The 15823-nt window shown below is 56.7% G+C and overlaps 1 protein-coding gene across 3 annotated transcripts in view; it reads right to left on the bottom strand.

Moving 5' to 3' along the window:
- Positions 1–15823, bottom strand: part of SDK2 (sidekick cell adhesion molecule 2) — a 263950-nt gene that overhangs the window by 21152 nt on the left and 226975 nt on the right. For 2 of the 3 annotated variants that reach the window (XM_060080968.1, XM_060080971.1), the window contains 6 exons: positions 14795–14930; positions 13157–13213; positions 11502–11603; positions 11214–11329; positions 4566–4752; positions 1816–1953 (listed from right to left, as the gene is read on the bottom strand). In XM_060080968.1, coding sequence (XP_059936951.1) covers positions 1816–1953; positions 4566–4752; positions 11214–11329; positions 11502–11603; positions 13157–13213; positions 14795–14930 — 736 coding nt within the window. The remainder of the gene's footprint in view (positions 1–1815; positions 1954–4565; positions 4753–11213; positions 11330–11501; positions 11604–13156; positions 13214–14794; positions 14931–15823) is intronic. The other variant, XM_060080970.1, reaches the window with a different exon arrangement.

Raw genomic sequence — 15823 nt, 5'->3', positions numbered from 1 at the left:
CGCCTGGGCTTCCTCCTTCCTCCTGGGCCAGCAAGAGCCAGAAGCCCACACCCTGCTCTCCACCAGCTGAGCCCGCCAGGCTCTTCAGGGCAAAAAGGAGGATGCTACAGCATTCCAAATCTCGGCAACTAGAGGGGAGGCCTGGATGGCTTCCAGGAGGTGAGAGTTTGCGCGCCGTGACTCCCAAGTCAAAATCCTCCCGACCGCCAGCCCCCCCAGGACCGGGTTTCCTCTCTCATGCACACCAAGCAGCTGGTCACCCCCAGGAGACAGGCTTTGTGGCCAGCAGACACCAGAGCTGCCTAGGGGGTCTCTGAGCATGTCTCCTACCCTGGCTTCGCTTTATTTTACTGAGTGAGGGTATCAATGGCATCTTAGGCCAGGTGTTACGAGATTAAATAACAGAGCATCTGGCTCAGGGTTGGGGCTCAGTGTATTGAATGAATGAAGTCCTGATGGACAGAAAAGTGGGCGATCTCGAGGGGCTTCCTGAAGGAGTGATGTACCCGTGGGGTCACGTGGTGATGTGCCCTGGGACCCGGAACAGCAGCCCTGGGTACCTGGCCCCTCGACTTTTCTGAGCAAACCCTTCATTGGCCTGGGCCTTGGTTTTCCCTACAGGGAAGCAGGGGTTGCTGCATCCTCGTGGGGCCTGTTTGCTGGACTGAGGAACAGACAGGCAAGGTGACCATGCCTCGCCAGGTGTGGATCCCCTGGGGCCACCGCAACAAGAGCTGTCTGTCCCCCTGCGTCCCATCCCCGTGACCTCTGTCCTCTCCATCCTTCCATGGGAGAGGTGGCCCCTTTCCTGCGTCCTGCACCTGACTGTCCCTCTTCCTGGGGCCCAGCTCCCCCTTGGGACCTTCAGACCCGGTGAACTGTTGGCACGCAGGTTGGGCCGGGAAGACTGAGGGCCATTGTTCCCTCGGCTGACCCAGAACTGCTGGCCGCCTCGGCTCCCAGGGCTCCGCCCCTTGTTCTGGTCAGGCTCCACTGTCGGGGAGAGGTGACCCCAGAAGCGGTCACCTCTAGCCACCAGGGTGCCACCTGGTAGGCCAGCCATACCCCCAAGGCCTCACTGGGCTCTGGAACTGGACATAGGCCACCAGGGGTGCAATCTCCTTCCTGCCTTTCTAAGCAAACAGCAGTAATCTTGGCCGGGGGGCGGCAGCAGGTGGAGGGGCCCAGGAGTGGGGCAGGGTCCCAACCGGGGCCTGGATGGATGGGGCGGGGCTGGGGCTGCGGGGAGGGCACTGAGGAACAGGGCTCAGGGCAAGCGGGAGGGAGGCTAGTTGCCGAGCAACAGGCTTGAGCTGAGGTTCCCAGAGGGCAGCGGGGCCGCAGTGACTCCTGGACTTGTGCACCTTCCTGGGGAGAGGTTCCAAGGCTCTTATCAGGTTCTCAGAGGGGTTCCTGACCCCACGAAAGGCAGAGAAGAACTAACCTGGAGGAAGGCTGAGCCCCTAAGGTTGGTGGGCACATGTAGGATAGGACCATCGGGGGATGGTCCATCTTTATTATCCATCTCAGGATACTGTATTTTGTCCAGGGGTCCTTCCACTCCTCCCCACTTCCATCCACTGAAGGGGAGAATGTATTTTAAAGTTCTCTCCCAGGACTCAGGAGGCCGCGGCTACTGTTCCGATTTTGCCTCCAACTTGCCACTGTTTCACTTTGGCGACGCCCCGGCCTGTCGGGGCCTCAGTCTCCCGTTTGTAAGCGGGGAGGGGCTCATGGCTCTGCGTGGTGATCACGGAGGGGACCTGTGCAGAGGGCGGGTTTGGGGAGCCCCGCGGGAGGGAGGGCCCCACTCACCATCCACGGGGGTGCAGGGCTCGTACACCAGCCGGTAGCCCTCCAGGACACCATTGGGGAACTGCGGAGCCTCCCAGGACACGTTCACTGAGGTGGTGGTCAGCTCACTGAACTTGACCGAGCTGGGAGCACTGGGGGCTGGGGGGAGAGAGCAGAGGGGCTTTGTTTCCTCCTTCCTGGAGGTTCAAAGCCCTGGGTTTGGTTCCAAGGAACCAGCAGGGGCGTTTGGTCCCGGGAAGAAGCAGAAAGCAGGGCTTCATGCCAGAGAGGGTGGGAGGGGTCACTAGAGGTCACTGGACCCCCTTCCCTCCCCCGCTGAGGTCATTAGCATTCTTTCCAACATCAGAGTCCAAGTACTGGGAGAAAAGGGGACTTTCTTTTCCCTAAAGTTGGAGAACGCAGGCTTCCTCCTGCTAAGTGGCCCTGAGCTCTGGCTAAGAGCGCAGGACACGCCTGGACTGTACCCCCGGGGTCACTGCGGGGCCGGGCGATGCCCTGGTTTCCCTGGTGGAGGAGGTTGGGGGGTGCCTGGGCCTCAGAGCATCAGGTGGGCCCTAAACAACCTGCCAGAACTGCCATGGACATGGCCTTGCTCTCGTCCCTGGGGCCCCAGGGATTATTGCCGAGAGAGACCACACTGTCTGAAGCAGCTAGAGCCAGGAACGGTCAACGCTCCGGAAGAGAAGCTTCTTGGCCCGAGAATCCCGGAGTGAACCCAGAAACATCGGTGGGGGGGGAGGGCGAGAGGTCAGAGGAGGGGGACAGAGAGGAAGGGAAGGCAACATCAACCGTGCAGCATCCCGAGCTGGCTCCAGGGGGACGACCGGGCTATTATTGTCCGGAGCTGCCCGCCCACGGAGCCGGAGCTAATCTGGGCCAGCTTCCGCTCCAGCCCCGGGAGGCAGCGTCAGGGAACCGTCTTTGAAGGACAGAGGCCAGCTCTGGAGGCCCTTCCTGCCTCCCCTCTGGTAGAGGGACGTGAGACAGAACACTTTGTCCTGCTGACGGAAGCGTCCAGGCTCCCAGGGGCTCACATCCGGCTGATGACACTGACAGAGAGCGGTCGGGATGGACAGGCAGACAGGCAGGCAGACAGACAGACCGACTGACCCTCGGGAACCAGAGCTCGTCCCCAAAGAGGACAATACTTAGGAACCGACTCCACGGGGTCTGACTCTGTCTTTAAGAGAAAGGTAATCGACAGAATGGGAAACAGCAGGTTGGAAAAGATGCTTCAAGCCAAAAGGCCTGTATTCAAATCCACGAGGGGAAAACTCGATGGCAGGCAAAGAAGGGGACGGGTGCCATGAAGACAACCCAGGACATGCTCAGATATCCTGGGCTCCAGGATCTGCTCCCCTATGGACCAGCTGGGGGACCTTAGGGGAGAAGCATCACTTCCCAGGCCACCCTTGCTCATCGTGAAACCGGGTAACTCCTGCCCTGCCCGTGCTCAGGGCTTCCGGAAAGATCAAGTGTACTGTTGCCAGAGAAGTGGCTTTGGATACTATCCAGAGGGCTGGCTCTGCACGCGTGGGCTGCAGGATTCTTAGCACCGCCCACTCCTCTGCCCCGCCCTGCCGTCCAGCCTCCTAATTGGCCTCCCTGCTTCCCTCCTCTCCCCTCCATCAGCCCGTCCCTGGTACAGCAGCCAGAGCAATCTTTTTTTTTTTTTTTTTTTTTTTTTTTTTTGCGGTACGTGGGCCTCTCACTGTTGTGGCCTCTCCCATTGCGGAGCACAGGCTCTGGACGCGCAGGCTCAGCGGCCATGGCTCACACGCCTAGCTGCTCCGCGGCATGTGGGATCTTCCCAGACCGGGGCACGAACCCACGTCCCCCGCGTCGGCAGGCAGACTCTCAACCACTGCGCCACCAGGGAAGCCCCAGAGCGGTCTTTTATAAACACAAACAGATCCTGTTGCCCAAATGCTTATCCCCACCACTGGCTCCCTGTCACGCGTAGAATTAATCCTAAACTTCCTTCCAAGGCCCCCAGACCCTCTACCACCTGACTCTTACGTTCTTTCAAGCCACCTGGCCTTCTCTCTGTTCTCTAATCCCCTCCAGCCTCCAGGCCTTTGCACCTGCTGGCCCCTCTGCCCGGAACACCCCTCTTCCAGAACTTCCCGCGGCTGGCCTCTTCTCACTGAAATCTCAGCTCAGATGTCAGCCACTCAGTGAGCCCTCCGCAGGCAAACCCACCCGAAGCCATCTGTCCACCCTCTGCCTCAGTCCTTGGATCACTCACACCCACTGCTACCTGAGGTTAATTCATCTAGATGCTTGTTTACGATCCGACGCCCTCCCTAGGAGGGGGCCCTTGTTGGTTTCATTCACTGTCGTGTTCCCAGCATATGGCACAGTGCGGGCCCATAGAGAACGCTCAGTAACTACTGGTGGAGGAAACAAAGCCAAGGAGATATGAGAAAGTCAGATGGGAACAGACAAGGGAGCAGAAGGGGGCTGGCTGGGCATGGACTGGCCATCGGCAAGGCGGGCTACTGGGGGAAGATGGGGGGAGGAAGGGCGAGATCTGGGGGCCTCTCCAAGGCTTTCTGGGGACAGTGCTCCTCTTCTGAGCACTCACATCTAGGCCCCTCTGGGTGGGCGGCGCTCTCCCACTCTGGAGGGCGTCCCACGGGGCCCGGCGACCCAGCCCAGATTGCTCAGCTGCCTCCACTCCCCCACGATCCCGGACGCCAGGTGCCCCACGCCCTCCCTGCCATCTGTCCCTCCACTCTCTCCCCCACCTGCTTGCTGGGTCTGGCCCCGGGCCGGGGTACTCCGAGGCCCGTCCCCCGCGGCGTTGAAGGCTGCCACGCTGACCATGTAGGCAGTGTAGCCGGTCAGGTTCTTGAGCTTGACGCTGTTCTCGGCCAGGAAAAGCGTCTTCACCCGCTCCGTGAGGTTCCGTCGCTGGGCCTCCCAGAAATAAATCTGTGGGCACAGAGGATCTGGAGTGAGGGGGACAGTCACCCGGCTTCCCCCTTTGCCCCCACCTGATCCCAGGGGCTCAGACACACCTTCTTTCGTACCATCCACACACCTGTATGGGAGGTGTGAGTCGCCCAAGAAGTAGTATAGGTGGATTTAAGAGCTGTTTTAGAAACCCTTCCAGAGTGTTCCTTTTCACAGCTAATCCTTCAGCCTCTGCTAGACTGTAAACCCCATGAGGGCACAGACCCCATGCGTCTGTTCAGTGCAGTGCCTGCAGGATTTAGCACAGCACGGGCATGGTTGGCCCTCAGAATGTTGTCACTGCAGGAATAACTCAATTCTGTTCTGCAGGGACCCTGAGTGCAGGGTAGGTAGACTGCTGGCGTGGAGTCTACCTCAAACCCAGCCGAGAGTCGAGAGTCGGGTTTGAGGACCAGCCCATCGGCATCACCTAGGAGCTGCTTAGGGATGCAGCGTCAGCCCACCCTGGACCTGTGGCATCAGCATCTGCAGGCTGACAAGGCCCTCAGGGACACACATGACAGCTGGCACAGCTCTCTGTAGAGGCAGGCAGGCCTGGGCTGAGCCCAGCGCACTACTGACTTGCCCAGGTGACTTCGCTGAGCCGCAGTTGTGTCGTCCGTAGAGTGGGGGTCACGGACACCCACTTCCCAAAACCAAGGTGAGGTGCAGAGGTCGTAAAAAGAAGGAAGACACGGCAATGCTGCAGAAAGTTTTAGTCCAGGAGCGCAGCAAGTGTCCACAGTACTTCCAATAATAGTTGAACCCCTGCACAACATGGGCTTGAACTGCCCGGGTCCACTTCTATGCGGATTTTTCTCAATAGACAGGTGCAGTACAACAGGATCTGTGGTTGGTTGAATCTGTAGATGCGGAACTGCGGATACAGAGAGCCGCCTGGGACTTGAGCATCCGCAGATTTTGGTAGTATCCACAGTGGGCTCTGGAACTGATCCCCCGCGGATTCCGAGGGAAGACTCTACTTCATATTCACTGGGGGTTAACACTCGCTCGTCGCCAGCGAAGCAGCAGATCCTTCACTATTTTTATTTTATTTTTTGACTGTGTCATTCTTCATTATTATTTTGGATATCTACACAAAATTTTACTTTTTTAAAAAATGTTTTATCTTTTTTAACACCTTTATTGGAGTATAATTGCTTTACAATGGTGTGTTAGTTTCTGCTGTATAGCAAAGTGAATCGGCTATATGTGTACATATATCCCCATATCCCCTCCCTCTTGTGTCTCCCTCCCACCCTCCCTATCCCATCCCTCTCGGTGGTCACAAAGCACACAGAGCTGATCTCCCTGTGCTATGCGGCTGCTTCCCACTAGCTATCTGTTTTACATTTGGTAGTGTATATATGTCCATGCCTCTCTCTCACTTCGTCCCAGCTTACCCTTCCCCCTCCCTGTGTCCTCAAGTCCATTCTCTACTTCTGCGTCTTTATTCCTGTCCTGCCCCTAGGTTCTTCAGAAGCATTTTCTCTTTTTTTTTTTTTTAGATTCCATATATATGTGTTAGCATATGGTATTTGTTTTTCTCTTTCTGACTTACTTCACTCTGTATGACAGACTCTAGGTCCACCGACCTCACTACAAATAACTCAGTTTCGTTTCTTTTTATGGCTAAGTAATATTCCATTGGAGATATGTGCCACATCTTCTTTATCCATTCTTCTTTCGATAGACACTTAGGATGCTTCCATGTCCTGGCTATTGCAAATAGTGCTGCAATGAACATTGCTTCACTACTTTTAGAACTCGGAATCGAGGCGTTGGGAAAGCTGCAAGTACCTGGCCCGCAGAGGATTAGAGAGCATTTGGCGCCACCTGCTGGCCAAAGGGGTTTCGGCATGCTATTGGCTTCTCAATTTCTCAAATTTGCCTGGAGAAAGCTCATAAAAGTGAGAAAGAGCTGATAAAAGTGTCCTCACCTGGCCTGTGTGAATGGCAGTTAGGATGACTCGGTACCATAAAATCCTTGCTTTTCTCTAACCCCTCCCTTTTTCTTTCTTCTTTTTTTTTCAGTCTTCTGATACAGGTAGATAGTCACACATGAAGTCATTCATTCATTCACTGGAATGAATGAGTGAACCTACTTGGAGTGGATTCAAGAGAGATGGGGCAGAGGCAGCGGGCAGACATTTTTGGGGAGGATTTCTGCTGCAAAGGGACCAACCAGAAAAATGGCTGAAGCAAACGTGAGGTCAGGAAGAGGCATTGAAAGATGCAACATATTTCAGCATGAGAAAAGTGATAATGCAGGACAGGGGGCTCCAGTGGCTGGCGTCACGTTCTTGGGAAGGGGAGGAGGGGGGTCCAGGACCCAGGGCCACCACACGTACATAAACGGGCACCCTCAGGGCTTCCCTGGTGGCGCAGTGGTTGAGAGTCCGCCTGCCGATGCAGGGGACACGGGTTTGTGCCCCAGTCCGGGAAGATCCCACATGCCGCGGAGCGGCTGGGCCCATGAGCCATGGCCGCTGAGACTGCGTGTCCGGAGCCTGTGCTCCGCAACGGGAGAGGCCACAACAGTGAGAGGCACGCGTACCGCAAAAAAAAAAAACAAAAAAAAAACGGGCACCCTCAGCAGGCAGGTCTTACCTGTGTGTACCGAATTCAGCAGACCTTTGTTGGATGAGGATTAAGTGACATTTGTGCAAGTAGCACAAGGGGCTGAGCCTTAACCCCAACCCCAAGGGCACACGGCCGAGTTGCCGTGCAGGCTGATGGGTAGCCAGGTGTCTGCTAGAAAACACGCTCCCTGGAGGGCCCACGTCTTTGGCTCCCTTGCATCTCAAGCACCTAGAATCATGCCTGGCACACCTGCTGGTGCTCAATAAATATCCACTAATGGATAAACACTTTCCTTAGACGGGAACAGGTGTAGGAGTGAATCGTCATCACCACCTTCTCCTATTCTCAATTCCCTGCCCCTTCGGGCTTCACCACAGGCAACAGGCCAAACTTCAGCCTCGGTTAAGTCAGGTTCATGCCCACGTGTCACATTGCTGGCTGTTGCTGGAGGAAAGCCACACTTTCAGCTCACGAGCACAGCCTTGAGCGGCCCGGCCACCGTGATACACTGGCCTGGTCCACTCCCTGCAGTCTCCGGCATCACGGGTCCACACAACCCTTCCCCATTTTCCCTTCCTCCCCATCCTCACTCCTGGCTCGGGACCCTTCACTGAGCTCTGGAAGCCATCACACAAGACTCCACAAGCTCCCTGCCCCAGCTGGACCACCTCCTGCCCTGTGTCCCCACCCTCCGCCTCCCTCCTGTGACCAGGGCTGAACTGCCGGCTCCCTACTAAGGCGGGCCCCACATGACTGCACTAAATCCCAGCCCCCTCACCCCCTCCAGGGCATCACCCCCCTCACAGCTTCCTCTCTTCCCTGACTCACCAAATTCCTCCTCTTTCCAGAATCATTTCTATCAGCACACAAACGAGTTATTCCTCCCATCTTAAAACCTCCTCCGTTGACTGTCTTTTTCCAGTCTCTACCCCATTGTGTGACTTCCTTTTAAAGCAAAACTCCTCAGAAGGGATATTGGTACTGGCTGCCTCTCCTCATTCTCTCATGAACCCACTCCAAGTAGGCATTCCCTGCCCCCAGCTCTTATCAGAGTCACCTGTGAACTTGGCCTGTTGAATGCAATAATCCAGGACTCTGGAAACTCCCTCTGTAAAGGGCCAGGTAAGAAATATTTTAGGCTTTGCAGGCCACACGGTCTCTGTTGCAGCTCTTCAACTCTGCCTGTGACTTGAAAGTAGCCAAAGGCTATCCTTAAACAAATGGGTGCGGCTGCATGTCAATAAAACTTTATTTACAAAAACAAGTGGGGGGCCGGATTAGGCTCATGGGCTGTCTGCCCATCCCTGAATAACTGCTTCCTAGATTTCATCTTGTTTGAGCTCTCAGTAGTAGTTGGCACATCTGCTTCCTCCCTCCTTCTGGAAGCACGTTCTTCATGTGGGCTCTGAGACTTCCATCACTTGTTTTGGTCCTGGGGCTCAGTTTTCAGACTTCTGGTGTTTTCTATCTAATCTCCGGGCTTTCAGGACCATCTATATGCTGAGGATAACACCGTTCACACCTCCATCCTGAACCTTCTCCTTTGGACTCCACACCTGTGTGTCCAGCTCCTTTGGGTGTCTCCCCTTGGAAGTCCAACAGACGTCTCAGACACCAGCTCTCCCTCCGAGCCTCCCCCTCCCACCGTCTCCCCTTTTCCTGCGCTGTAACTGGAAGCTCCGTCATCCAACTGCTTGGAAATCCTTGTTGCTTCTCCTTCTCTCACATTCCACATTCAGTCCATCAGCAAATTCTATCAGCTCTGCCCCCTTCAAATGGAACCAAGAGCAAATGCTTCTTACCTGCTCCTGCGCGGTCTAAACCACCATCACCTGGATGATGCCGCCGCCTCTTCATGTTTTGCATTTTCCCCATTTCAGACTACTCTCAACGCAGCAGCCAGCACAAGCCTTTAAAAACCCGAGTCACCCATGTCCCTCTTCTGTCCCCAAGTCCCCGTGGCTGCCATCTCATTCAGCCAAAGCCCTTGAGGACTCCAAGTGATGCGCCCCATCACACTGGGACACATGGGGCTCTTTGCTGGGCTTTGTACACACCAAGCACCCACGGATCCCAGGGCCTTTGCTCGTCTTCCCCCTCCTCTGGAACACTCTTCTCCCAGATCCACGTGGTTCACGCCCTGTTTGCCTTCATCTTTGGTCACGTGGCAGCTTCTCATTAAGCGCTCTCCCAACGACCCTATTTAAAGCGCCAAACCTGCTTCTTAACCCATTTCATTTACCACCACCTGGAGGTGCCCTTTGCTTTGTGCATCACTGGCTTCCTCCCCTACAGTCTAAGCTCACGTTGTCTCTGCTTTAATCTCAGCACCGAGGACACTGCTAGGCACAAAGTAACTACTCAATAAACACACATCCCTGAAAGGCCGGATGCATGGAGGTGCCTGTCCCTGCACACGTCACAGCTCGTTCTGGTGCAACCACTGGCTGGTGGTGTGAATGTGTGGTTAATGTTAAGGTCAGTGAACGCGGATGTTAACGCAGGTCTGGGAGGTGGCAATTCTGTTTCCTTTGTCAATGTCCATGGTTGGTTATGATGTTTCCCTGAGCACGTGGACGTCTGCTGTGTGATGTGTGGTGTCTGGGCACCCACAGATTTCCTGGGACCGTACATTAACTGGAGACTTCCGCACCTCCCCAGTCTGGTGGCTGCCAAACTGTTGCAGGCCCTGCCCGGCTCCTTCTTCTTCCCCAGGGAGGCATATGCTAGCGGCGCAATATTTAGTTCTCCCAGCTGGCGCTGCGCAGAAGCGTCATCCATCTTCAGAGCATCCTTGGCGAGACGCCTTTCTTCCTCTCTCCCGCCTCCTTCACCCCACACAGAACCAGACTCCTATACCAGATTCTGTCTGAAATGGGGTCTCCACAAGCCGTGGGACTGGGCAAGGCCCTTACCTTTGTGGAAACTCAGTTTCTGCCTGTGGGACGAGGGCTGAGCCGAGGAAGCCGGGAAGCTCCTGGTTGCTCCCACCCTTCCCGCCTTGCCACTGCACTAGGCTACTCTCTGGAATAACAAACAACCACTAGGAATCGGAGCAGCGCTGGACAGCGGCACAGGAGGTAGGCCTCAGACATGGCTGCGGGCTGAGTGTCCAAACGAGCAGCATGTGATTATTATTATTATTACTATTATTGCCATCTCCTCCAGTGGTTGTGTGCTCAGCGCTTCCTCCCCACCTTTCACAGGGTGACGGTAAGCAGACCTGGAATCTGACTCTCTGCTATCTGCTTTTTTTCTGACCTTGTTGAACCACTAACCTGGGTCTCAGTTTCCTCATCTGTACAATGGGCACAAATATTATAACCTACCAGCTTTAGCTTTACTGGGCTTTCAGGAGGATTAAGGAGCTCTAAAGAGCTTTGCGAATTTTGGAGACAAATTGAATCCTGTCATAACACAAGATGTTGCCTAAAACCTAGAAATAACTTTAAACAGAAATTTCCAACACCTGGCCGGTGGTCCTTTGCTAATTGGCCATTCGATTTGCATCAATATGGTAACTAGGGTTGCCCAAATAACCACTTTGAGGGGTCTCACGTTGGCATCGGGAGCTGGTGGGCTGGATGGGGGTGGGGGGGTGTGTACCGCCCAGGGATGATACAAGCTGGGGGGTGGCCTGAATTTCTAGCATCTGAGCGCCGCCTGCCCCAAGGACGCCGGGTGGTGGTGGGGGAAATGGGCGGAGTTTTGCTCCAGCTGCAGGTGTTTCAGGGGATTGGGTGCAAACAGCCAAGGGATCAGGTGTAGACCCGGGACCTCACCACTGCTGGGTCACTCCCAACCACCACCCGGCCCGGTGTCCCTCTGGACCTTGTTCTCTGCCGGAGCGCCTGTACCTTGTAGCCCTGGATGTCTCCGTTCTGGCTCTCCAGCGGGGGTGGGTCCCACGTCACATCCAGCTGCGTGGCCGTGGCGCCGTGGACGGCCACGTTGCGGGGCACTGCCGTGGGCACTGGAGGGTGAGAGGGGTGGTGAGTGCATGAGGGGACCTCAGGGAGGAGGAAGAGGAGGTGGGCTGGGGGTGGGGTGTGCCCCCCGCCCCGGCTCCAGTCTCTCTTCCCGCTGGGCTTCCGGTTTGGGGGGTGGGAAAGGTGTGCTGGGGCTGGAAGGGCAGCGGCGCTCACCTGCCTCCCCAACGAAGACCTCCTGGGGAGGGCTGGAGGGCCCCTCGCCCGCAGTGTTGTACACACTCATGCGTATTTCGTAGCGCCGGTGCTTGTTCAGGTCTGGGGGTGAGAGTGGGGGAGGGGAGAGGCACACAGAGGTCACTGGCCCTGCAGTGGACGGGGGTGGCTGCAGGGGGCGCTCTGATGATGCACCCCTGCGACTCTGGACCCCTGAGTGCAGGTTCAGGAAAGAACAGGTAAGAGGTGGGGCAGCCGACACTGGGGAGAGGGATGCTCTGACTCATCCTTGGGAATCCGGACACAGGGAGACACTGGGTGGCGTCCTGGCCAAGTGTGACCACCTTGGGCATTTTTTTTTTTTTTTTTTTTTTGCGGTACGCGGGCCTCTCACTGTTGTGGCCTCTCCCGTTGCGGAGCACAGGCTCCGGACGCGCAGGCCCAGCGGCCATGGCTCACGGGCCCAGCCGCTCCGCGGCATATGGGATCCTCCCAGACCGGGGCACGAACCCGTATCCCCTGCATCGGCAGGCGGACTCTCAACCACTGCGCCACCAGGGAGGCCCCACCTTGGGCATTTTTGAAACCGAAAGGGGCACTGTTAACATTTATGCTGGGCCAACAGGTGTGAACCAAAACTGTCCCGGACGCGCCAGGTCACAGGTCACTCCTTCCCTACCTGTCCTGGACACACTGGTCACTTCAGATGCTTCAAGTTCCCAGCTTCCCCCCCCACCACCCCCAAGTTTCCATCAACCAGCTCTTAACGTGGGGGGCAGGGCCCAGCCCTAAAGAGAAAAGGCTCATTGGATGCGATTCTGGGGCTAAGAAACTCTATGTTTTTGCTCAGTTGGGGGTGCTTGGGGGGAGATGTTTAGACGGAAGCTGGGAGAGGGGAGCAGCTGCAGGAAAACAGGCCCCGACACCCTGGGTGGGACTTGCTGTCCCTGCTGGGGGGTGGCTGACGCGTTCCCCCAGTCTCCTCTGCGTTCCCCTCCACAGCCCACCCTCCCCAGGTGGAAGTCCTAAGCACCCCGATAGCCCTGGCCCTGCACCCGCGAGGGCTGTCGGTTCAGGAAGGACCCAGAGGGACAATTCAGTGAAATGCGTGCTATTAACAGGAGGCCCCCGGCCCACAGCTCTGGGCCCTGGGGAGAACCGAATGTCCTCTGGGACGTCAGGAAAGAGCTAGGGCTCGGGGCACCAGGTGGGGACATTTCCTGGTCCCTGAGGGAAGACGGGGGCTCTGCTCACTCCAGGGTGGGCCTTGGCTTGAAAGACAGAGCTGAGCTGACAAGTGCCTCTGATGGGACAAGACAGAGCGGCAGCAACGTGGACGCCTGCCCGTCCAACCAGCGGGACCCCTGGCCCCTACCGCGCACCTCCTCTCGCCGTCCCCCGCCCCCCAGGAGGACGAGACCTTAGCCATTTCCCTGTCCTGCACTGATGGACGGTGGCCTGGAGCAGACCTTCCCTGGCGACCCCCTGCTTTTCTGTGTATTTCAGGAAAGTCACCCGTGTGCAGGGGGTTCCCCTTCTTCAAGCAGCCTGAGGTGGGCGCACCACTCAGCTGTGGTCAGGCGCCCTCGGAGGCCCCTCTCCCCTCCCCGTGGAAGGCGGGGCCCGTCGGGGAGCCGCCGTGCAGGGGGACTTACTGTCCAGCTCGTACTGTGTGAGGCTGGGCCGGCTCAGGTCCCGCACGGAGTACAAGGCTACGGGTTTGGGGTGGGGTGCAGGGGGCCGGAGGGAGACAGCAGACAGAGGAGGTTAGTACACGCCCCCCCCGAGCCACACAGACCCCGATGAGGGGGGTGGGATGGGAACACGCATGCAGAAGGAAGGGACCTCCAGGTTCCTGAGTTAGGGGCCACGGTGGGAGTGGGGATGGGGGGGGAGGTGGGAGGGGGGAAGAGGCAGCTCCCAGGACAGTGCCATCCTGTCCTGGTGTGCACCTGCTGGAGGTCACAGGGCACGGGAGCCCCTGGGAGCCCAGCATCCCCAGATGGGGACAGCTCTGGTCCCTTGTCTAAGGCTGAGTTTCTGCCATGATAGAGTGGTGTCGTTAATTTCCTCATATGAACCAGAAACCATTTTACTACCAGGAAATAGGACTGTATTATACACAGGCCTATAAAATCACAATGACCAGCACATGCCTGCCAGAAAATAAAAAAAAAAAAAACACAAGCTGTTGGATCAGCTATTTCTGAGTTTTTCTATTAATTCTCCTTGGCTACGTGTTCAATCATCTTGTCTGTTAATACCCGCTAGAAGACAAGGGGCAGAGTGTTTACGAGAAGGATGGGAGGAAAAATCAAAACGCAGAGGATCTTAAACTGTTCCTCTCCTCCCAGTGTCTCTGGTTTGGTACCACCACCCACCTGGGGACCAAATCCTCCAGACCCCTCCCCCTCCCACCGGCCTCCCTCTCCTCAACTTGAATCAGGGCGCGTGTGTGTGTTGGGGCTCAGAGCACAACATCTCCCCAACGGGCCCTCGACTGCATCTCAAGCCGGCTGCCCTGGCACTGACCTCATGCTCTTGCCTTTGTCACTATATTTGCCTCTAACTGGGGCACCTGCTTCTGGACCCCATCACCAGCCATGGTCCTCAAGACCCCAAAGTAACCATCCTAACCCAGAAGTACGACGTGTCATTCCTTTGCTTGTGTGTGACTCTCTGGGATTTCTACTTGGCTTCTTGAATTTTTTCCTTCCTGCTGCAGAGGCAGGCTGGATTCCGGGGAGCCCAGGGCAGAATGGTCATCTCCCTGAGGAACCAGAGGGGGCCAGATTGCTGCCCTTGGGACATGACCAGGCTTTGCTTTGGGTCCTTCCCACCTCAGGCCCTTTGCACATGCCAGGATCCACCCCCCCACCCCAACCTCCTCTGGACTGGTTGACCTGGAATCATCCATCAGTGTTGGCACCACAGCCATCCCCAGGGAAGCCTTTTCTGACACCTGCTTTAGGCTCTCCCGGAATATGTGCTTCACAGAGGCCATGCCAACGGTCTTAGATACCTATATCAGGGTTTTCTTCTCTAGTGCCTGGCTCCTCCCCAAGCCCGCAAGCTCTGTCTGAGAGGGCAGGGACCTTGTCTGTCTTGTTCACTGGTGTCCCCCCAGTGTCTGGGGCATAGAAGGTGCTCAATAAACATGCACTTGGGGATTGAATGGGACGGGATGAGAGGCAAACACAGGGGAGAGCGCCAGGGTTTCGGGTTAGTGTGATTCCAGGATGCTGAGAGCTTCACGCCCCCGCCCACCCCCGACTCCCTCCACTGTCACTCACAGGTGAGCTCCGCCCACTTGGCCCCCGGGTTGTTGATGCCACGCAACGTGAAGCCCCTCAGACCCTCGTAGAGCAGCTCCCGGTACCGGATCCGGAAGCCCAGGAGGATGCCGTTGATCTTGTCTTCTGACGGTGGCTGCAGGGAAGGGAGTGGGGGTGGGGCCGGCCGGGCTGGACCATGGCTGAGCATCCCCTTCCACTCCGCCCCTGCCTCCCTCCCCATCCTGCGCCCTGCAGCCACAGAGCAGGGACTGTGTCTTAACCGGGAAAAGGAATCAAAGTGGCATTGAGCATTCTTAATTTACGAAGCATTTCCAGTGAGGTTACTCCATCCCTGTAGCGTTCCCTGTGAGGCAGGGCAGGGTGGGAATCGCCATGCCATCCCCACCGAACAGACAGGAAAGTGAGGCTCAGAGATGGTGAGGAACTTGCCCAAGGTCACACAGCATCATGGGGGCCCTGAGCATGACTCTGGACGCAGAACCGTCTCAAAGAGTTGTTCCTTGTCTAGAAACTTCCTCACATGATCACCTGCCCTGGCCAGGATTTCCTGGAGTTGCCCGGGAATTAGGGAGAGTCCTCGCCCTGCTTTTCAGCAAGAACAAGGGTGGTGTGTCTTCATGCGCGGCTCCTCTCTGCCTTGATCGTTTTCCTCTTTGCTTTCTGCTCCCGTCCTCAGATGAGTTGGAGAACAGGCTTCTGGAGAAGGTGGAAACTACTTTATTTATTTACTTTTGGCTGTGTTGGGTCTTCATTGCTGCGTGCGGGCTTTCTCTAGCTGCAGCCAGCGGGGGCTACTCTTCGTTGTGGTGTGCGGGCTTCTCATTGCGGTGGCTTCTCTTTGTTGTGGAGCACAGGCTCTAGGCGTGTGGGCTTCAGTAATTGTGGCCCGCGGGCTCAGCAGTTGTGGCCCGCGGGCTCTAGAGTGCAGGCTCAGTAGTTGTGGCGCACGGGCTTAGTTGCTCCGCGGCATGTGGGATCTTCCCGGACCAGGGCTCCAACTCGTGTCCCCTGCATTGGCAGGCAGAC

Source organism: Mesoplodon densirostris, chromosome 18 (assembly GCF_025265405.1).
Source record: "Mesoplodon densirostris isolate mMesDen1 chromosome 18, mMesDen1 primary haplotype, whole genome shotgun sequence".
NCBI lineage: Eukaryota > Metazoa > Chordata > Mammalia > Artiodactyla > Ziphiidae > Mesoplodon > Mesoplodon densirostris.
The sequence above is the reverse complement of the archived record's forward strand: the minus strand, read 5'-3'. Positions and strand labels throughout refer to the sequence as shown.